The following is a 23,898-nucleotide window of genomic DNA, read 5'->3' as shown; positions in this document are numbered from 1 at the left end:
ACTGTGGCGATGTTTATTAAAGTGCACTGCTACTGTTAAACAAACCAGTCAATACATCAAGTCTTAAACAATCATTGCTGCTGTGCGCCTCCTTAATGATGTCTTCAAATGACCTGACTGACAGTCCGAAAACAAAAGATATTCATTTTTCCCACAAAATCACACAAAACAAAGAAAGGCGGTTTCCTATTTTTGCTTAAAAATGTCTGACTAATCAATAATTAAAACAGTTACCAAATAATATATTTTTATTTTTTATATATTATATTTTTTAGCAGTAACTTATTTCAGGGCTTGGGTATTGGACAATTGCTGCTGGACTGCAAATACTACACAGGTCTAAATGATACAGTATCAACCCTCTCATCGCATGCAGTACATCTCATCCAGACTGTTCCCACGAGAAGAGAAACAATTGAGTATTAAAGGAACAGCAGCTTATAATCTGGCTGCCACTGGAGCGTACAGCATTATGCCCTCCTGCAGGAGCACTCAGTGAGGCCAGCCATCCTTTCCATGCATGAAACGGATCACAAACTGAACTGCAATAATAAATGATACGGACATGATGAAAGTTAATTAGAATTAGCTATTTAAAATTATCTAGTGGAACAATAATAAGACAGTTGGCATATTAGTGATTGTAATAATTTAACAGCAACTAAATAAACCTTGCCGTATGTCATTAAACAGTCATTAATGGCTGGAAAGATTATGACAGTATTCAACATATTTCTGTAGCAGACACAAAATGAGGCTGTTCTTCACGCTAAAATGATGGAGATAACCATCCCACCATTTTTCATTTCTCCTCAGGCTCCAGTTTCTGCTGATTACAGCTGCTCTCATTTATTCCAGATGCTATTAAACCACTTAACAGCCAAGCTTGAGGGACTGTTATTCATTTAGTTTTGACTGCAACAGTGTGGTGTGATGTTAATCATTACGTAATTTCAGTGACTGATCCAGAGCATGCAGTGTGTTTTTGTTTGTATTGTTGTTTGTGAATGAGATTATGATGAATACTAAGCTGAAGTGTACCTGAGGCGCTCAGTATGCTGTTGTACAATTATTTACAGTGTAGTGCACTGCTAACAGCAGACGACAGTTCGTAGGAGTTCCATCTGTCTGCATAGCAACTTGAGGTGACTCGCATTTTTTGCATTTGACACCACTGATGTACAACATTTCTCCTTGAAGGACTTTCACAGACTCTCCAAAGTCACTCATGAGTATAAATGGGGATTTTTTTTTCAATCAGCTGAGTGTATAAGGTTCTTAGGCAGCCATGTTTGAGCCAATAAGCTGCTCCGTGTCTGTTAACTACTGCTTAGTCATCAACCCTGCTGAACATTCACCGACTGTGATACTCTTTTTCCACCTCAGACCTACTCTATGTTTTAGAGACTGAATGAGCTTACTGTTTGACTGCCAGCTTCTCCTCAGAGAGACAGAAAAGGTGTGTGTGTGTGTGTGTGTGTGTGTGTGTGTGTGTGTGTGTGTGTGGATCTGCATTACTATATTTGTGAGGTCCAAAAAACTGGAATTCCACTATACATGAGGGGTCCGACTGCTTTGTGGGGACCAAAATGCTGTTTTTAAAGTTTAAAGGGCTACAGCAAAGTTAGATATAGAATTACATTAGTGTGTGTGTGTGTGTGTGTGTGTGTGAGTGAGTGAGTGAGTGAGTGAGTGAGTGAGTGAGTGAGTGAGTGAGTGAGTGAGTGAGAGAGAGAGAGAGAGAATGAGACTAGGCTTCTGGCATAACTAGGAAGCGGTCACACAGTCCAGGCAGGGACTATGACCTTCCAAGTCTGATGCTGCCAGATTTGGGAAACATTACCACAGCTACTGTAACCTTTAAAACAGAGGGGCGGGACTACATAGAAGAAAAGCACACTTGTCTTCTGCCCATCCAACCCAATGAAACACTGTTTTGTATCATGGTATCACAAGATCAGCAAAGTCAACTTTTTCAACAAAACTGTCTTTGTCATAAAAAATTTAATAATTTCTAATGTTATAGACACAGGTATTAATGACCCAGATGTCTGTTTATTGTAATTTACAGCAGCACTGCACATCATCTCATGTGCACTGAAACACAATAGACAATTGTAGTGCTAACACAACTAAATAGATCAACTAATCGATTAGACAACAATTTTGACAAAAGATTACTCTTTTAAGCCTTGTATCTTAACATGTCTGCTTGATAAAATCTGATGCCTTTTTTCTGTTTTAAAAGATTGGAAATAGAAAATCTTGAGGTTTTAGAGTGCTGGTCAGACAAAACAAGGCCTTTACTGTGAGGAACACTACATTGGTGAAGCGGCAAGGACCCTGGCCAGGAGACTGAAGGCTGGAAACATGAAGTTTCTGTGAATACTAGACCAGAACCAAACATCGACTGGGGGTCACAGCTATAGACCAGGCGTCAGGCGTCAGGTGTCGGTGGACAACCAGAGAAAGATCAGAAGGACATTCACATCCACTGCTAAAGACATTCTTGAACAGAGACAGGGGTTAGAATCTTTCGCTATACACAGAATGACCACCTGTTTGAAGTTTCATATTTAGATCACAAACCATCTGCAACCAACTGAGCAACTTCATCAACAGGTGAAGGCCATGAGATGTCGATTAAGGTAATGATTGTTATTTGCAGCCATACATTAATTAATGGCAAAACATAAACACACGCACACATACAGTGCAGTGATATGTGCAGTCTGTGTTTGTGATGAGATTAGAGGCCTTGGAAAGCGCCTTTCTGTCTCTGACCTACTGTCACTTGACATGTGGGCCTGATAAAGAAACTGAAGAGACATGATAAAAACCAAGAGGAAGATAGAAAGACGAGGCTGGCTGTCCTTTCAGAACAAGACACAGTACAGATACCAGATGACTTTAATGTGAGCCGTGAATGACACTGTAACAAAGGAAAAAGCTTGTTTTTGTGATTGCAGAGGCAATGAAAGGACTACACCTCAATCTATACAAGTAGATACAAACAACTTTTTAAAAAAACTATTCTAAAATCTCCGCTTGACACGTTTACTGGGCTTTCTGAGAACAAAGTCAGATGCTTCAACTAACTATGATCTTGTACTGAACACAAAATAACCACTCTTTCGCATTCTTCTGTTTCCAGAGACCCATTAGATTGTTATTGTGCCTCACTATTCTCTTTTGTAAACACGACTCTTTGACATTGGTAGAACCTTTTTATGGAAATTCAATGTCATGCATCTTTAAAAACCACCATCAGTGAAAGAGGGAAAAAGGTAAACTGTTTTGTAAAATATAAAAGGTAGAGGATGCATTAGTCTTATCATCAGTAAAAGAAAATTATGCATTGCTTCTAGCCAGTCAAACTGAAAATAGCAGTGATGTTTGGAGCACACAATAAATTACTCCAGGATTAATTTCAATAAAAGCTTTGAACATCAGAAAAATAAAGCCTGACCACTCTTTGTGCCATGCTGTGGGAGAGCTCTATATCATCCTCCTCAGATTCAGAGCCAGCAATACCTTGCATCACCGCACTGTGATTTATATCCAAAACACCTCCTATTTACAGCAGCCGTGCTTTTAACTAGTTCATGAAGCAGCTCCTTTACGGAGGGACTGGCCTGAGAGAAAGGCAGGCAGTGTGGTGGGGGGGGGCGCATTGGGGATTGGGATGTGATAGCAACTACACATCTCTGTTGCTGCTGGAGGACAGATGCTGACCACATCTGGAGGGTGGATGCAACTGAGAATTAAACCATCACAGAGTGGCAGAGGTAAAGGAGAGGAGGGCAGTGTGTGTGAGTGTTTGCATACATGACAATGTGTTTTATAAGAGGAAGAGAAAGGAATACTGACAAGCAATCTGTATTGAGGTCAAGGGTGGAGAAATTGGTATTCTTGGTATAAAAAAAGAGAGATGGACAGACCGATCCACCAACAAACGGACATCACCGTCAACAGAAGTGAGATAGTATGTGAGTTTTCATTTTTATTTTTTGGATGCACAAAATTTGGGCCACAACTAAGGAGTGTTTTCGTTATCGAAATCCCAAAGGTATTTAATTTACTGTCATAGAACACAAAAAAACCCTGCAGATATTGGCATTTTTGCTTGATAATTGACCTAAACCAGTAATCTTTTATGAAAATTGTCTTAATTTCCTCAGGTAAGCACACCAACAGGCCTGCCACTGCTCAAAGCCCACACTAAGATAAGATGACAAGATACAATATATCACTTACTGTTGTTTGTGATTGAGCTCCTCCTCCTTGTTCACCAGGTCCTGTTTGAGGTTAGCTAGCATTTCCACAGAGACGTCCACCTGCCGGGAGAGCTCGGAGGCCTTATCCTCCAGGTCTTGTTTCTCCTGACTCAGCCGCTCACTCTCCTGCTTGGCCCGGTCCAGCTCAGAGCTCTTCCTCTCCAGCTCTGCCTGTAGACGACCTACGCGGGCCGCTATTTTCTGCTCCACCTACAAGACAAGAGGCACTTGAGCTACCTAATGTCCCACCATAATCGTCACATTGTATGAAACATAACTAATTATGCAATTATGGTAATTAAATCTGCATCTAAATCAGAAGATGTTAAAATGGCAGGGACAATATATAGTCCCTGTACTAAAAGTGCTCAAATTATAAAACAGATTGTTTTTTGTCCAAAAATGTTACGTCTTAGTATGAAAGTCATGTCTCGTCTAACCTAGAAACACTGAAAAGATTTAGATTTCAATCAACTGAACACTGTTATTAAAGTCTTAATTTCTTCATTCCTGGGATAATGTTATTCACTATACTCATTCTGGTCAGCAAAGAACTTCCTGATCACAATTATGCGGCTGCTAAGCTGCTTTTTTTCCCATTTTAGCTACTCTCCATTGGTTACTGATCAAATCTAGGACTGATTTTTAAGTGCAACAGACTTGGTGCATGACAAACTCATTCATTTTCTCTCTGTTGCTCAGGAAGAGTGCTGCTGGTAGCATAACATCCAACCTACAGACAAAGGGCGATGAGTATTTCCCTTCAGGGCCACTGGACAGCGCAATAACCGACCTGCGGAAATCAAACTGGCAACAAGGAGCAGGATACATAGTGTTACGATCTTGGAGTGCTACCTAAGCCGGTCACCCATTTGACGTTGGTGGACCGAAGCTATATTGCAACAGTTTTTCCTTCTCCATAATATTTTGTTGCATTACAACTTCCAGGCATTTGTGGCAGGACTGACCACGCTGCTGCTTAATAGTGCTCCAATCACTCTGTATTTTTGCATTGATTTTAAAGGTAATCACCAGTACTTCATTTGGCGTTGAGCACGCAGCCTTTAATTTACAGCTGCATGACCTGAACTATTTCTCCTACACCACAGCGAAGTTATCTCTCAGGTGAGAAACTATGTTCTATATTCTTCTCTTGAAGAAACTGTAACAGTATTTTGTGTCCTCTTGCCTGTACATATTAGCTATATGTTAATAAATTTGCTTATGTCTGTTTAGCTTGTTATCTTTATTTAGCTGCATGTCTGCATAATGATCCTATTTACCTCTTCAGACAGCTTCTCCAGCCTTTCATCCAACTCCAGCCGTTCAAACGCCCGCGCCTTCAGCCTGGCCAGGCCTTCCTCATAGGCTGCCTCCACTGCACTGGCCGCTACATTAGCTGCCACTGCTACAGCTGTGCTGGGGTTTCCATGGGGACCCGGGTCTGCGGATGTCATCGCTTTCTTCATGAAAATCTCCCCCAGGGGAAATTCCACATTGGGAATATACCTGGCGGCAGTGTTGGAGTTAGCAGGGGTCAAACTAAGGTCGTCCGCACAAGGAAGCTCACGGCAAGGGAATCGCCGCTCCTTTAAAGCTGAAGGCCGCAGGGGCTCGAAGGGGTCGTTATTGTTGGCAGGTGTGAGAAGAGCTCCCTCAGCCACTAGGGGCAGCAGAGCAGCGGCGTCACATACACTGTTGGATTTGGAGAGTACGTAGAGGGTCTCGTACGTGTGATTGTACTCCAGGTGGGCACGTAAGGATGACAGGCTTCGAAAGCGCTTGTGCTCCCCGCAGCGAGGACAGCGGTATGGCAGGTCCAGAGAGGCCATTCCGTGCAGTAACTGCCGGAGGAGAGGGGGCGCTCACGCAGCACAACGGAGGCGCCAGTATGGGGGCACAGAGGTCACGCACCTGACAGATCCTCTCATGGTGAAAACAGGGTGACTACAGCAAATCAGGGGGAGGAAGAGAGATCCCATGTGCAATGGTGGCGCCCAGCTCAGTCACACAACCACACATAGTGGCAACATTCAACTGGTCTTTTCACTTCATCTTCCAGGGTTCCCCTGTCGAAGTTCTGGAAACAGAGCAAGAAAATACAATTTTGTTTCAGTGCATTCTACTGTGAATTTTGTAATAACATCAGATAAGAATCAAATTAATAAAAAAAAATCAACCATAAGAAAATTGGCGACAGAAAGTTGATGACAAAGGATAATGCCAGTGCAACTGCAAAACAAAATACTGGGGAAGATTTCTGTGCTTCATAGCCCTTTTGTACAAATATATCAGCACTGTCTTGCAACAAGGCACAGAAAATCTTCTCCTACAATTGCTGATTGAATTGTAATAAAAAGTTGTAAAAAAAACAACTAAAAAGTGATATTAAGTGAATTCAAAATCACAAAATCAATCAATGACAAACGTGTATATACAACTCGGGGCTAGTTACATTTGCTCCTGTCATCCAACAATTAAGTTAAAAATCTTTCATAAAGGTCATTAACTGCATGATATTAGCATTTTGACGCATTTTTGTAAAATGTGATTATTGGCAGCCCATCCATCTCTCAGTATTTTCTACTCCAGCTGTCTGGACACAGTAGACACGCCGCCTTAGTAATATTGATCTGGAAGTTTAGCGGTCAAGAAACATGAAACCTGTATTTCACTATGGGTTGAAAAGCAAACTCCTGCACTCGTACCCTGAAATACTCAGAGGGATACTGGGGAAAGAGTCGGGGAATAGGAAATGGCTCCATTATTGAAAGTGCTTGTTAGCGCCAACATCCTCATCTGGTCTGAAGTCTACGAGGTCAGCTGGACAAAACTCTTTAGTCTTTTATGAGAAGATCTAGTAACTCATACAAGAAACTCCACTATCTTTTATGAGATGTGTGCTCTTTATCTTTATCCTTTATCCATTTGTCTCTGCAGTTTCTTGTAAGCTTTTAATGCTGCCATATATTTTTAATAGTACCACAGAAAGAAAAGATGAGTCAATTATTTTCATACCAAAAATTAAATAAAGACAAACAAAGCATGAGATTCAACTATTTCCCTTGGACACATTTCTGATAATAATGAAGCTTTTTAATAATTTAATTTGTCATTTCCATCTGCTACTTAGATGGCGACCAGAGTCGAGCCTCTGCAAGAACACTGCATCTCTCTGTTAATTCCCCCTGCATCAGGTCCTCTAATTATAGTTCATTTCTCTTCACTGATTTTGATGAACACAGAGGCTTTTAGAGATACTTTTGTAACAATTTAAAGTTTTTCAACAATTATGAATCTTAGGTCTTCTGTGAGCTCTTTTGTTCGAGGCATGGTTCACATCAACCAACGCTTCATAAAAATAGCAAAATTAATATTGGTGTGTGTGTTTTTTATATGGCAGGGCAGCTCTACCCAACACCTCTGAATTCGTCTTATTGATTGGACTCCAGGTTGGCTGTATTTTTGAACATTGAACATACCTCATCCAACAAATGACAACATAACTGTAATTTCCCTTATTTTTTTTAAAGATCAGCAACTCAATGGGTGTATTAAAGCCTTGAACTTGGATTGGTGTACAGCACCACATGGTCTTTATATCAAGTGCACCCCATGTAGTAGAGTGGGACCATTTGGACTCACCAATCCAAGACAGAAGAACAGACTCTCTCTCAGAACTTTCTACAGCAGCTAATGAGAGAAGCAGTGGGCAAAGACATTGGCAGTGTAATTACAAATGAGAGATGCAGGCTGTTCTTCACAGAGGGCTTATACACTGGAAATCCCCAGAAATCACCAAGACCGTTATTAGAAGTCTGGTGAGGCTGGAACGGGGAGTGTACTGGCAAGCCGTGCCCACTTATTAAGGAAGGAGGATCTCACAGACACAGTCAATACACTGCAGGCAGCAGGCATTCCCATCTGCTTAAAATTACAAAGTGAGGTTTTCAACCAGGCAGGAAATGGAAGGAAGTGAGGCTGTTTGGTAGCCACATGTCACATGCTGCCAATGGAGCTGAGCTGAGACATCACGGAGGACTGCCTTTAATGTTTTATTATGATTAGTAGTGGATAGTGGATATGTGTTTAACACATAAGATACACAGGTAGCCATAGCCTCCAGCTTCCCCCACTTCTACAAGCACCAAAGAAAGCCAGGAGATTTCATCTTAGTCACACACTGAAAGTACAGCATCCTACATCTGCTGCATCTAAAGCATTTAGGGCTCATCGTTTTGGAGTTTACATCTTCTGTATTTATTTTTAAATATTGTACGATCACATTACAAAAATACCAGACCGAAGTAGCTCTCATGTTTATTTCTCATATTGTCAGTTTACTTTCAGTTATAGGCAACATATTCTGAGTGGTCGTCACCATAAGGGGAACCTGTAAACTGCAGTGAACAATTCTTTGATCCATTGGAGCATTCACACCAAAAAAGATGAATATCTGCACACTGTCAGCACTTAGTTTATTGGAAATATACTGATTCAGTCATGGACCTTCGTCAGGTATCAGATTCACACTAAGAACTACAGCTGCAACTAACAATTATTTCCATTATTGATCAATCTGGTGATTATATTTTGATTAATCGATTATTTGTTTGCTCTATGACATGTCAACAAAAAAGCCAATAAGCACAGCTTTGCAGAGTCCAAGGTGACATCTTCAAATGTCTTGTTCTGTCTGACCGAAAGTCCAAAATATAAATCAAATATCAAAATAGTTTTCAATTTATTGATTGTAATCCAATACACTCACAGTTTGCTTGTTCTCCGTTTTGTGTGTGCTCTAATTCCTACACTGCCCTGGCTCTGTAAATGGAAAACAAAGAAAGTGGTGCGTGTGTGTTTGTGTGTGTGTGTGTGTGTGTGTGGACCTTACATTGTTCCAGCCAATCAGCAACACGTGGCGTTAGTGCTCGTGCACAGAGGGCAGTGGGAGAGAGAGTTCTATACATTGGAACATTCGAACATGTTGGACTCCAGGCACTGTGAAGAAGGAGAGATGGCCAAGAAAAAGCCAAAGAGGAAAAGGTCTTAAGAGTATAAACAGAGGCAAGGGTGAAAACTTTTCAACATTGAAGGAACCTCAGAGATTTGAAATTTTGGGGGGCAGAGCTTCTGAGGGAGCACTGAAAGGAGGGGTGTATTTGTTTGGCAGTTGAGTTCAAATATCAACAATCCTGCAGAATGACTTACTCTCCCTTTAACTGATTTATGACTTCAGGTCTACTATGAACCAACAACATCTTTATACTTGGGCGACTGGCTGCAACAACCAATCAAAAGGGGAGGCAATTCACAAACATCTGAGATAATTACAGAATCAACAATAAAAACATCCATAAAATGAGACATAATATTATATGATGCTAATAGGGTTTTTTTAATATGAGATGGGAACTGCAAAATGTTTGCACAGGGGTCAGAGGGTGGGAGATCAGTCCTATTCTCATATACAACATTAGACAACACGATATGTTGGGACAAAAATGTGACTGACACTTGACTTGAAACCAATCTATTCTTTTTCTGTAAATCATCAGTAACAACCAAATGGTAAAGGTGCTTTATTTGTCACATACACAAAAACTATCAGTCTTACTAATGCCAGCTGCCCCCCCCCCCCCCCCCCCCCCCTCCCCTGCATCCATGATACAGTGGGCTGTGTAACTTATAACACTGAACAGACATACAAGAGGTCCTTTAAGTAAAGGCAGTTTACTCAGAAGCACATCTGCCACAATCCCAAGGCCACATTTTGTGTTGTGGCACTATTTTAAGATACATGCACAGAGTGGCTGCGTAATAATGATTCTACAGAGCAGCCATCTGGTGCTATGGCATAATATCACAGAGGCTGGTATTGTATTTAGCATTTAATTACAGTATTTAAACACATTTACTTTAAATGTGTATAAGTATTGATGCTAAACACTAGGTTAATCTTTTTTATAGCACTTTTAATGGATGGTATATTCACTGTGTTTAGTTGCCTCTAACTTAAGACCAGGGCTGATGGGAATACACAGTCATTAGTAAAGATCCAAATACTGTTACTGCTATATACATACCTTGACTGACATGACAGGTCATTAAAATATCTCCCTAATTGGATGTCTTATTTCTGTCTCTTGAGTAACCCTAATGCACAGACTCTTAATGGAAAGTTACTTTTTGAAGGGTCTTTGCTGGGAAACCGTAATAATCTCATTTTCATCATCTGTCAATCCCATGATGGTCAAACAAGGCATTAAAGTCCGTCCAACATGAAGCAGAACATGGGCTCCAATTAGACCATGGTTCTTAACAATAAGGTCAAGACTGAGAATGAAGGATATTGCTGTTTACATCAGGGCAGTGACCTGAAGTTGAGGGGCTGATCTACAGAGCTTGCCAAGTCCCACCGGCCATTTCTATTGCACAGAAAAAAGGTTTGTGAACCTAAAGTCAAGAGGGAACAGGTGAATATCCTCAAATAGAGAGAATATAAAAGTGATGATAAAGTGAAAGAGAGTGGAGAGGCAGACAGGCAGGGGAGCAGATATGTAGGTGTGAGGAAGAGTTTTACAAAGTGTAAAGAAGTAATCGATAGCCAAGAGAGCATAGCCACTGTAAAATAAGTTTAAATTATGTGAGCTAACAGGCAGCAGTGCTCCCCGAACTACTAATTAGGAGATAGGTTGTATTTTGCTGTTCAAGAGTAGGACAGGAAAATAATACAATGTTATTGTTTATTAAAGGCACCCTGTGGGGTTTTTGACCACTAGAAGCGGTGTGATGATCTTCAGTTAGTTGCAGTAACACGCCAAGAAGTGTATAAGCAGACATGAATGTAAACAATAAATGTTTCTTTTTTTTTTCACCTCCAGAAATGTTTATGAGGAAGGAAATGCATTCAACAGCTTTATTAGGCCCCAAGGAAACACACAATGCTTTTTAGTGAGTAACACTGAACGTACACCTTGAACTTTCAGTGCAATTGTATTGTGATGGCATGCTCATATCATGCCACAATTTTACAAACTCTTAAAGTCTAAATAAACAATTCCAAGTAAATTGTCACTTGAAGGTAATAAAATGAGCTACAGAGGTCAATCAGTTTCATTGTTTTGATTCTTTAAATGTGATTTTTCAGTATATTTTAACATTGAAAATGAGAAATATATATTGTAAAGAGCTGCAGAATAATAAGCATGATATAAATGCAGTCCATTTACCATTTGATTACATCCATCGCCCAGCCATAATCAAGAAAGCACTAAATAATAGGTGTATATACCGTCCATATACCTTATATTATTACTATGATGTTTGTGTTTAGGTCCTGCATCAGAGTTCAGAGAAGTGTACAGACACACATTGTACTAAGTCTAACCGTGTCCCCATATCTTTTCATTTTAAGCACTACAGGTATGGGGTCACTAGCTAACAGTGTGCGTACACAGCAGTATTTAAGCAGTTTTAATTAGGAGTTATGGGATGCTGCATTGCAGCTCTGCATGCAAACCCCCTGATTGTATTGCTTTGCTGTGTCCAGCACAGCAGCATTTTATTTACTGAAGAGCAGAAAACACCAGTAACATCTGTTTCAAACCACAAACTTTGCAGATCCATGCTGCTAGACATTATAATCTACATTCAATGCAAGCTTAGCCACCCTAGCGGGTGATCCCCCTCTGACTACCTACCCAAGGTCATTCTCTTTTTAAGTCTCTTTATACTCAGTAGAGTCTTCTTCTTAAAGATTTTTTTCTCACACCATACATGGTTAAAAAGTACAGTGCAGCTCCCTGTGTTCTATGTAATATTAATTCCTGATTTACTAGATCAAAATAGGCTTTTCATTCTCTGTAATATCCTTTGATACGTACTTGTCCAAAAAGGTAGATTAAGTAGATTAACTTGGACGCCAATGCTCTGCACAGCTGTTAACACTATAAACAAGATAGAAAATTAAAAACCTCTTTGGTTTGTGTTATACATCTGTTTGTTCCTCAAGTGACTGTAAATACAGATGGTTTCACCTTTGTTTTTGTAATGAATGGAAGGAGATGATTGCTGAAAATATTCAAGATGAGTTTGGCATTACTTGAACCAGCCCATCACCGTCACAGATGTAAGAGACCCGATGTGACTGTTGTCTAAATAAGACCAGTGTCAGCTCCAGCCCAGAACTTGAGTTGCGCTTGAATTAGCTGATTAGCTGCTACATTCATGCTTCACAATGAGTCAATGGCTTATTCACAGCTGACAGCAAACACTCAGTCATATCCATGCAGGTATCAGAATCAGAATCAGGAGCTTTCTTGCCAAGAAGTGTTTTACACATGCGAGGAATTTGCTTTGGTGATAAGGTGCTACACGCAGACAAACATACAGTTCACATAAATAAATGTAGAAAAATATAAATATCTATCTATCTAACTATTTGCAGAGAAAGAACAATTTGACACATATTTACATGTGCAGCACTCTGGTTTGTGTTGTACAGACGTATTACAACCGATATACAAGTATATGTAAATGCTCCGTATTTGTCTAGCGCCTTTCTAGTCCTTTCGACCACTAAAAGCGCTTTTACACTACATTGCATTCACCATTCACACACATTCATACACTGAGCCTAAGTGCTCAAACAGAAACTAACATCCACACACATTCATACACTGGTGGAACAGCCCAAGGACACGTCGACATGCAGCCTGGAGGAGCTGGGGATTGAACTGCTGACCTTCCGATTAACGGGCTACCTCCTGAGCCACAGCTGCCCCTATATGTACACGAGTATACAGGTATACAAGTATGCAGGCGACACTTAAGCTAATAATAACTACATACTCAATATTCCAGTTTTTGCCCTTATTCCAAAAAGACAATATTCTTACTAAGATGTTCACATCGTTAATGAAAATGAATATTCCACTTATATTTCCATTCACATGCAAACATGCATACTCTTAGTGTAATGACGTACGTCCTACAGCTACAACCTATGGAGGAATTTCCCTCCTTCCAGTCTGTTAATCAGGTTGTTCGTCTTTCAAAATGTTTAAAAGCAGGTATGTTTCCCCATTCAGTAAGACACCAGCTTTGTCTCTCTACCTCAGCCTTGCAAACTGTGGGCTAGCTGATTTGTTTACAACGCACAGAGCTGACTGTAAACATACAAGAGGCCATGTGTTGCAAACTGCAGTAAAACCCAAAGTTATACACATATTCCGAATTTCCTGTATAAATGCTAAAAGAATGTTGCTAAAATGCGAATAATATCGGCATATCCCAAATGTCTAAATCAGCAAATGCTATATTCGGAATTAGGGCTAACTTGGAATTTCCACATTGAATATGCTGTATACATAGCGCATCAAATTCTGAATATTATGGTATTCAGAATAATCTTGGAAAACTAGTGTGTATGTAAACTTAGTCACTGTTTGCTGCCACCGCTCCCTCCACAGTCCCAGCTTCCTCCTTATGTGCTATATTTTTGGTATTTAATGTCCATTTATGAGATTAATTCTCCCAGCAGAATCCTCTTGCTTATCGGATTCTTATCCGCCAAATCTAACTGTATAACCACTTTTTGTAAACATTTTGTAAAAATCAATGAGTTAAATTATCTGTGTGAAGATACTGTGGCCCATGCTGCAGTCATTGCTACAGAATTCTTAAACTCTGCACCATGTGCATAAAACATCAGCTGGCCCTCAGGCTACACTAATGACGTGACTGTAAAAAGTTCAGCTCATAAGGATGAACACCAACTGATCAAATTGGTATGAATTAATTCATAAATAATAAAAGTCACCACCTACAAGCGCAAAATGTCACTCAGCTTCCCACAATTCACCATACCGGCTCTGGAGCTCTACGTCATAGTTAGGTGAGATTTAATTCCTGTGTGCCTGTCCTCTCAGATAAAGATTTGTTTTGCTAGGAGATGTAAGGAGCAGAGTGAGTCAAGGTGTATCACAGCAACCATGCCAGTGCTGCGGCATAGCAGTTAGCAGTACGATACTGTACATAATACTGGAGGTGCCTGTATGAGAGGATCAGCCTACACCTCAACAATGGAGCTGTTTTCACTGCTGGTATTTTTCATGTGTAAGATGTGCTCCTCCCACTCTCACAGTAAATGCCATAAAAGAGTGTGCTCTGCATTCACACAATATGATAGCACCAATGTAAAATGTGCGCTAAACTCTGCAAGCGATGATAACGCTTTTGACGTGTTCCCATGGACAGGCCAGATTACAATATATATAGACTCCTTTTTAAACTGAAAGAAAAAAAGCTCCTAATGCCTTCTTGGCTCCTATATGAGCATGTCGAATTGTGTTAGTCCTGAGTAAGCCATGGGACTCCTGTGACAGGACAATCTCACAACCTGGGGCTCTTTACCTCACAGCAAAGGGCAAACCTAACCACTAACATTAAAAAAGATTCAGCACACTTCAGTTGTTATAAAGAGAGACATACTTCTGAAGAGGGCCAGTTTAAAACATTTCATCATTCATGTGACATTATTACCAGAATACTACGACATCTGCATTTAGATATAGCTATTAGATGTAGAAGAAAAATAATCAACAACTATATCATTTTACCATCTAAGAATCAGAATTCTGTAGCAGATTTCGCTTTGTTGTCATTTACAAAGCTTTGACCTGATATCAAGACTTTGGGAAGAGCCTTATGTTAACATTAGCATTAGCTTTGTACTGTAAGTTTATCGTGATACATTTGCCAAACTCATCAGTTTGTCCTCATGCTTTATATCTTTTCTGCTGAACATGTTGTTAGAAAAGCGTTCTGACCATGGACCACAGAATGCATCTAAAGCAGGGGAGTGGCATAATTTCAAGGCATGTGGATATGTCAGAGGGAGTGGGTGACATGACCAGTATCGTTTGGATCGTTTAAAGTACAAGTTCTGAGAAAAAATACAGATACAATTCCGGCTTTTATTCATAAAAATATTCTATCAGAGTCCAAAGTTTACCCAGGCTGCAGCCACTCCGGCCTACCCCCTTCCAGAGTCTGTAGTTCTGATAAAGCGTCCAAAAAATTCACCTGTGTTTGGCATTCTTTCATTATGTTTATTATCTGCATAACTCCTCTCTCACTCCTGTCAAGCTCAAGAGGTTCTTTGACTATTCTCGGTCTTGTAGGCTTGCCATCTTTTAACAAAAGATTCTGTGACACTGGTGTTCCGGGCAGCCTAGCAGCACTGTAACTTAGCTTAACATTATTTGGAGACACTTTCCCCTCATTTCCACTCTTTAGGACTTCACATGAGCTAAAATGTAACAATCTATTGCACTTTTTTTTTTGTTGCATGCCTAACCTTAGCAGACACAATGTGGACACTTGCTTGCAAACCCACTGTACACTACCTGCTCTGCACCAAACGGCAAGACAGACAAAGTTAGCAATTAGCTCGTGAACATAGCTAAAGAGCCAGATATTTTCCTCAGCAGTTGGTAGAGACCAAAAACAGAGCTAAAAGAAAGTCACAATTGGACTAACATTCACCAGGTGGCCGGAAACACTTCCAAATGAATGATAATGTTGCTCTGTAACTTCTGGGTGTGTAAAAGCAACTGTTTGCTAACAAGTTCACCATATTAACTTAGACGCTGATAATATGTCAATGTTGTGTTCACAACTTGTATTCACTGCCCCCAAGTGGCCAAAAAAGAATGTGTTATTGCAGGTTTAAGTAAAATCAGTATCAGTAAAACTGATCTTATGATTATTGTCACAAGTATGGCACAGTAGTTTCCGGAAAATCATTGGATTGAGTATGGTAACTGTTAAAAATTGTTGATGAATAATTGTTGATAACTATCTGTCATTTAGCCATTAATACCCGGACGAAGGAAGACATCACGTAAATGCTTGTTCATATTTTATGACACAGCAACACTGAAGCAACATTAACATTCAGTTGCCACTGTGAGACTGAACACAAAAACAAAGCTAAAGCAGCACAGCTCTCACTGCAGTGACACAGAATGAGCATCATTATAGGAGCTCAGGATGGGATGAGGCTGGTATAGTGAATGAGATAGACAGACTATCACACGTGTAGGCTGATGGACAGACTCATTTCCCAGCTCACCACTGTCTACTATTGATCCAAACAGCTGTTAGCTATAGTTAATAGTTGTCCTCCAGTATACATAAATCCATAATACAGCTTCCTGCTGTTATCACCACGTATGTTGGCAAGCACATACACTTCATGTCCTTACGTTACACATGTGTGACCTCCATCAAGAAGTGCTACAGTTTCTTATTCATTCAGAGCCGGATAGATGCTGTACTATCTTAGTATCTCATATAATCTTACACGAGTAAGATTTGTATATATGTATATTAAGCCCCCTGTGCCAGCCAAAACAAGACAGGGGACGTATCTTCTATAGAGGACGTCTGTGGGAGGTGATGCATAAAATGGCCTCTGTGATTTGTGGCCGCATTTCAACTGTCTCTGAGGTCCTCTTATACTCATTAATCCTGAGCCTGTGTTGGTATGATATTCAAGTTGCTGGTAGAGGAGTGAGAAAGTCAGTGCAGATTAAATATTTCCTATTTCAACTGGGCTGATTTATGGTGCTCTGACAAGTATGGGTGACTTCAAATGAGACAGGATTTAATAAAGTTTGATCACATGTCAATCATAAGGCATACGCCTTTATTTGATGGTTTGAAAACCTTACAATACCAAACAATAAAGACAAATTAGTAAATACTGCACGAGTGCAATTTATCCATTAGTGTCAGTATTTTTCCACATTCAGTCTTAGGCTGTCATGAGCTGTCAAGGCCAGAATCATGTGCCTGATCCTTGATCTGTAAGCGACGGTTGGATGAGCACCATTTTACAGGCAGCTACAACAATAACAAACCGGGCCGGAGATGCCTGAGCCAGCTGTGCATGGGCATAAACACAGTCTGATTATAACAGAAGATAATACCATGACGGAGTCGTACATTAATGACTAGCTAAAGGAAAAACGCTCTGATCACAAGAGAATGGACACTTACGGCTTGAAACTAGATACTGACGAAATAACAAGTTTCAAATTAGGCACAAAACTGAAAACAAGGAAAAACTCCAAACATTCTCTGGTTTCACCTTCTCCAGTGTGAGGATTTGCTGCTTCTCTCAGTTTTATATCTAAATAGCTTTGAAGTTTGGACTGTTGGTCAGACAAAACAAGACATTAAATACAGAATGATGAGCAAGAAAATAACCAGCAGATTAATCGGTAAAGAAAATAATTGTCAGTTGCAGCCTTATATTCTTTTTGTCAACAAATCCAATAAAAATACCAAAATTGCCTATTCTCCTAATAATACCACATTGTATCCAAAGCTTCCAACCATCCCATCCATCGTCAACCGTTTATCCTGTGTACAGGGTCACGTGGGGCTGGAGCCAATCCCAGCTGACATTGGCGAAAGATGGGGTACACCCTGGACAGGTCGCCAGTCCATCGCAGGGCTGTATCCAAAACTTGATTAAGTTTTTTCCTCTGTGCCAAAGACTAGCTATTTTTGAAAATTACTGAGCCTTTTTTATGAAACTTTACATTCGTGACACTTTGTCTTAAAGACAATTTTCAGCAGGAGTGAATGAGTTTGGCGAGAGACAGGATGGGTAAGTCGGATGTGTGAATTTTAGTGTGTTAGCTTGTACACATGAACTGACAGGTAGATCTAGATCTGCATCTCTGTCTGATCTGTGAACCTCACATCCAGAGAGGTAAATGTCAACCAGTCAGTTGATGGATGGAGGGATGGATAGATGGATGGATAAAAGGTGAGTGTAAGAAAGTAGCAGAAAAAATACACTACGTGCCAACCATACACTGTATAAAAGGTGCCAACAGACACTTTGGAATCAGCAGAAATGTAAAGAAAACTTCCCTTACTGTCCAAAAATGGAACAAATACAATATTGTAAACACAGATTAATATGTTTTCTAACAACAGAGGATTTCTATCTACTGTGGGATCATGGGTAATGATTATGGGATTCAATGTAACAGTTCTAAGAGCTGCGCACACACCAACTGAATGAAAACACACTTACACAAAGAACATAACCACACACACACACACACACAATCGAGTAAAATATTCTGCATCAGTGAGACTGCTGAACACTGCAGGTTTACCATCACGTCTTGAAACAGTGAATGACGAAGCCATGGGGGTCTACACACAGGCACTTAGCATGTATATGCATGTTGTATGCCTAAACTGCGGCAGTGCAGATCCAGAACACGACTCTGTCTTGAATAAGAGAGCAGCCAATCATTTATTAGCTGAGTTATCTTATGACAGATTAATCTAATCTACAAAAAAAACACCAAGCATGTTTATTTTCTGCTTCTACTCTTGTAGCTATTCCTCCTCTTTTCAGCATGACTGCTCCAACTTTTGTCACATCTGATTTCTACAAACACTATAAGTTAAAGCCAACTGACTTTCAGATTTCTCATGCACTGTAGTCACATGACAGTTTCCCAAACTCCAGCAGCCCTGGCTGTTTGTCACTTCAGCAGTGCGTGCTGCCTGAAGAGCAGGGGCACACACTGAGTCTGAGGCTTCCCATGGGAATATTATTATTAGAGTGTGAATATTACAGTCATGATTTCCTTAGACACTTTCCTCTTGAATCCAAGTGTGCTCAGAGGACTATTAAAGACCTCAAATGTGCATGAACACAACACCGTCTGTGAACACAACTGCAAGAAGATAATAAACTCATATTTATTATGCTAAAATTCATATTCATACACCACAACGACCAGGTTACAGCTGTGTGTCTATATAAGCTGACACATTTAACTTGTAACAGAGCCCATTTCAATAGCGTATCTCTAAATACAGCAATACCAGGTATAATTCTCACACATCCAGGCCAAACAGGCCGGTTAAAGTCTCCAGTCTGAAAAGCTGATTCAAGCTCTCGATTGACAACCAGTTTAAGAGTAGCCTAAACATTGGCAGATTTGGCGCTAAAAAAAAAAAACATTGATCCTCATATCTGCACTGCACATGGATCAATCGCAAGCAGCACATCATGTGGGTGTGGACGAGCGGCATCACCAAATGTCATCACGAGCAATGAACGCCGCCGTAATGACTTAAATGCACTAACAAGCCTGGAGTCAGGTTAATTCACACCGATGCTGATAGCAGCAGTTGTGCCCTCTCGGAGGAAAGGGCGACAGCCTTGCATGCACACGATTTTCTCCTGTTTCCACAGCAGCGCTGGCTCATCGCTGGGCTGGTCTCCCGACGTTGCGTAAATTTGTTGCACATGAGCAGCGGCGTCAATAAAGCGATTATTGTAAACACACACACACACACACACACACACACACCGACACAAATGTGATCGGGAGAGGTGGTTAATATGAAAGAAATGTACATTTCACTCACCTCGCAATCTTCTCCCCATTTTTTTCCGCTCCAGCCTTTCACTGACGTCACGCAGCCCCTCTCTGCAGCAGAGAGCAGCAGGCCTGCAGAGGACGACCAGGAAGGAGAGAGAGAGAGAGAGAGAGAGAGAGAGAGAGAGAGAGAGAGAGAGAGAGAGAGAGAGAGAACGCTTGAACAGATGCAGAAACATGAATGCAAAAACTCAGTCCTTCCCATCTTCTGATTAAGGAGAAGATACCTGAGAGTGAGGCTGTGGGTGTGGAGATACGTGACAGACAGTAGATAGGATAGGATAGACAGGCAGAGAGCATATCCCATTCATCCAGCTCAGCATTACAAGCTGTTAAGACAATTTGGTCCTGCCAGTTGCTGCTTTGCTTTGTGAATCAATTGACATCAAGTAAATTGGAGGATTGTGAGACATCATCCATGTGCCATAGATTTTACTATTTAGCATCATGTCAGTCATTCAACCAATATGTTCCCCAGCCAGTATTGATACAAAAAGAGACATGAGGACTCATGCAATTCATGGACCCCCAGCTGGTTTTGTTCCTCAGCACCTCAGAAAAATACAAGGTAGTTCGAAGATAAATTTTGCTCTAAGAGTTGTTTGATCCACTTAAAATTTGTTTAGACGGATCAGACACATCACAACAAGACTGCCTATAGCTAAAACGTAGTGTAGCCCAATACTAGCACATGCAAAGAAGGGTTTTCAAGTCAGCAAACTAAATCAGTTGCTATCTATCTATAGTTTTCCAAACAGTAGTTACCATAAGCTCCTGGTCATACCAGAACAAGATGGATGTAGCAGCAAAATTCCTGACTGTAGTGAATTTAGCAAGCATATTTTATTTCTCTTGAAATAAACTTCAATTTGTAAGAATTTCTTTTTATAATGTTGTCTTTCAAAAGTTACATAGTCTCACTTTAACATGAGCTGTAAAAATATAATATTGTCCAATACAATAGACCTGTAATAGATTGGTTGGTCACTGACCTCTGTAAAACTGGGATGTCTGTCACTATTTTCCTACCATGTAATAGATCAAATAATAAATGGCTTAATCAAGAAAATAACGGACAGTCGACAATGAACATAATTGTTAGTTTTAGCCTTAGTTGTCAGAGAGGTTTTGCACAAGTACTCTGTATTGATATTTTATTGTATTTGCTAATTCTGGGGTTTGCATCCTGCAGCTCTAATTAAAGGCTGATTTATTTTGAGTAAATGTTTGCATTTGACTGATTAGACCAAAAACACTGATTTGGAATTGCATATTTCTCCAAAGGAAATGTATCTCTTAGTTATCGGAGAAGGCTTAGAAACAGGATTTAGTAATAGTAGATATACTCTGTTGTACAATCTAGAAGTACTAGTTGTAGTAGGGGAGACCGGGTATGGTTGTAACACTTTTTGTTTCAGTAACTATAACTCACTGAATTTATTAGCTAGAGTTCTCAAATTTTTATACAAAGTACCCACATTTGTTCACTACAAATGGCACCAATTCACTCCTCTACAAGAATATCACAGACCTCGTGAGTTGATGTCAAATGCATTGTGTTCTCTTGTTACAACCTACCCCAAAAGCGGGGTAGGTTGTAACATATGCTGGGGTAAGTTGCAACAATCACACAAAAGAATCAAAAATACATGCCACAATATATGATAAGCTTCCAAAACAGGTCTTGTCTGATGACTCACATGCATGAACAGTATGTAAATTTATCTATAGAACAAACTTACTTAAAAGTATACTTAATAAATCCTACTAAAATGTTCCTAATTAAAGAACATATCTGTACATCCTTAGGTCTAACTAAAAATAGGTGTGTGTGTGTGTTTGTGTGTGTGTGTAAATTCTTATTCAGAGTCACAGTCAGTGCTTGAAGTGGGCCAGTATTCATCGGAACGTATACCAGCACTTCTATATTTTACTCTTTGGCGTACCGGGACTTTTTATTGCGCACAGGCACTTCTCACAAGCTGCCCATACACTTTTCTACCCTCTCCACCGGCGGAGACCGTGTATGGAAAAGGCTGCGTGACGATACACATGCCAACATGTGTTCAACATGTGAATGGGGAGTACTGGTGACAGTGCTGACAAATTAATGCTGGTAACCCTGGTTGCCGGTTTGCTGGGCCCAGACTGCATAGGGCACTCTGTAAAATATTAAAATCAAAGAAAGTCCCTAGTTTTATGTATAGAGGATGGTTGTAACACTTTTTAAAGAAGTGTTACAACCCACCCCACCCCTGTCAGCCTTTAGCTAGCTGTATTACCATAGTGGCTTGAAATTAGAAAGGAAAAAATGCGTCACATGTTGCCTGAGAAACTATATTTCAATCTAATATAAGTCAAACAGATCTATCTGCAATAGTATAGATACTAAACAAAAAATAGTCTTGGTCAAAAAAATTTACTTTCTTATCTCAAAATCAGTTTTTTCTCTATATATTCTGAATGCACCTCTTTCCAGACTTGATAACCACCACACTTGATCTGGGAGGAAGTAGGTAAATACTGAAATGATCACCTAACTCATATCTTATCTCTATTTGGTGGAATTGGTGTTGTTACAACTCTCTCCATGTTACAACCATAACCGGTCTCCCCTAATGGAAATTGCAAAACACTTGTCAGATATGGTGTCAGCATTGTGCTGTTTTTTTCTTTGTGGGTCCTTGACACCACAATGTTTGAGAACAATGTGGATTGTACACAGTACTGTGGGGTCTTGAAACTAATCACGTGTTAAGTTACCCTATGGTGACGGAAAAAAGAAGAAAATAGAAACAAGACTACACAACTATAAATCTGCTCCGAAAAAAATTGCTTCATTCTCCAACTTATGCTTTGGTCCCATTCGTCACAGCATTTTCTGTACCAGTGATTATAAATAGCTGTGTATTTACAGCAACTAGTATTTGTCTTTATCATCTACTTTATAGCATTTATCACTGTAAATTGCATTCCTGTGCTACAACTGTATGATGGAAGGTTTATCCTTGATTTTGACCAAATGGTTCTCCTACAATTCAATTCAATTCGATTTTGTTTATATAACGCCAATACTTAACAAAAGGTATCTCACTGCACTTTTCATATAGAGCGGATCTATACCATACTCGTTGTAATATTCTTAACAATTCCCATCATGACCGAGTGCTTGTCAACACAGGCAAGGAAAAACTCAGTTTTAAGGAGGAAGAAACCTTTAACAGAACCGTGAGTCAGAATGGACGGCTGGTTAGGGTCCACACAGAAATACAAAAACAGGAAAAGCGGTAGTGGTACAGACAGAAAATGAATGATGGTACTAACAATGGTAATAATAATAATGATAATAATAATTGGATTAATAAGAATAAATGTAGCAGCGGGAGGCAAGCAGGAACATGGGGGCAGCAGGAAGCCTGCAACCACAGATCCAGACTCCGCAGCTCCAGAGTCAGAAACACCTGCAGAAAGCGATAGAAGGAGAGAGGAGAGGGACGAAAAAGCACAAAACTATAAGAAAGGGAAGAAATCTAGTTAGTAATGTGCATTAATGGGATATGATTGCATACAGATGGAGAGGAGGAGGAGAGAAGAGCTCAGTGCATCATGGGACGTACCCCGGAAGTCTAGGCCTATAGCAGCACACTTAAGGGATGGTTCAGGGCTCACTTGAGTCAGCCATAAATATGAGCTTTATCAAAGAGGAAAGTCTTATTCCTTACTCTTAAATGTGGAGATGGTGTCTGTCTCCAAAATCCTAACTGGGACCTGATTCCAGAGGCCTGGATGTCGCTGAAGTGATGCCACATTAAGGATTAAACATGTAAAACAACCAGCCTCCCACTATTCAAAACTTTAAAATAGGAACACAGTGAAAGCAATTATTTTTAAAGTTGTGAATTCCTAAATCTCATCAATCTGTGTTTCCTTTGTCAGATTGGGCTCCTGTTTTTAAACACATCATCAGACAAGGATAAACATTGGTCCACTCAGATAACATACGGTATTTGAATGAGCATGTAAGGTGCAGGAGTTTGAAGATTTGCAACACCTACACTTTTGGATTATGGCTAAAGGAAGTCATTACACCTCAACTTCTGCATGTTTATATTTTGTATTGATGTTTGTTAAAA

General features: G+C 40.1%; 1 protein-coding gene across 2 annotated transcripts in view; it reads right to left on the bottom strand.

Annotated features, from left to right (window-relative positions):
• The window catches only part of fbxo41 (F-box protein 41), a 50,265-nt gene extending 30,449 nt beyond the window's left edge, over positions 1-19,816 (bottom strand). The window contains exons 1-4 of one of the 2 annotated variants that reach the window (XM_046047654.1): positions 19,755-19,816; positions 9,172-9,278; positions 5,561-6,357; positions 4,258-4,487 (exon numbers count right to left, since the gene is read on the bottom strand). In XM_046047654.1, the coding sequence (XP_045903610.1) occupies positions 4,258-4,487; positions 5,561-6,109 (779 nt within the window). In that variant the 5' untranslated portion in view covers positions 6,110-6,357; positions 9,172-9,278; positions 19,755-19,816. The remainder of the gene's footprint in view (positions 1-4,257; positions 4,488-5,560; positions 6,358-9,171; positions 9,279-19,754) is intronic. The other variant, XM_046047655.1, reaches the window with a different exon arrangement.
• Between the last annotated feature and the right edge of the window lie 4,082 nt (positions 19,817-23,898).

The sequence above is a fragment of the Micropterus dolomieu genome, linkage group LG04 (assembly GCF_021292245.1).
Source record: "Micropterus dolomieu isolate WLL.071019.BEF.003 ecotype Adirondacks linkage group LG04, ASM2129224v1, whole genome shotgun sequence".
Classification (NCBI taxonomy): domain Eukaryota; kingdom Metazoa; phylum Chordata; class Actinopteri; order Centrarchiformes; family Centrarchidae; genus Micropterus; species Micropterus dolomieu.
This window is presented reverse-complemented; position numbering and strand designations above follow the sequence as displayed.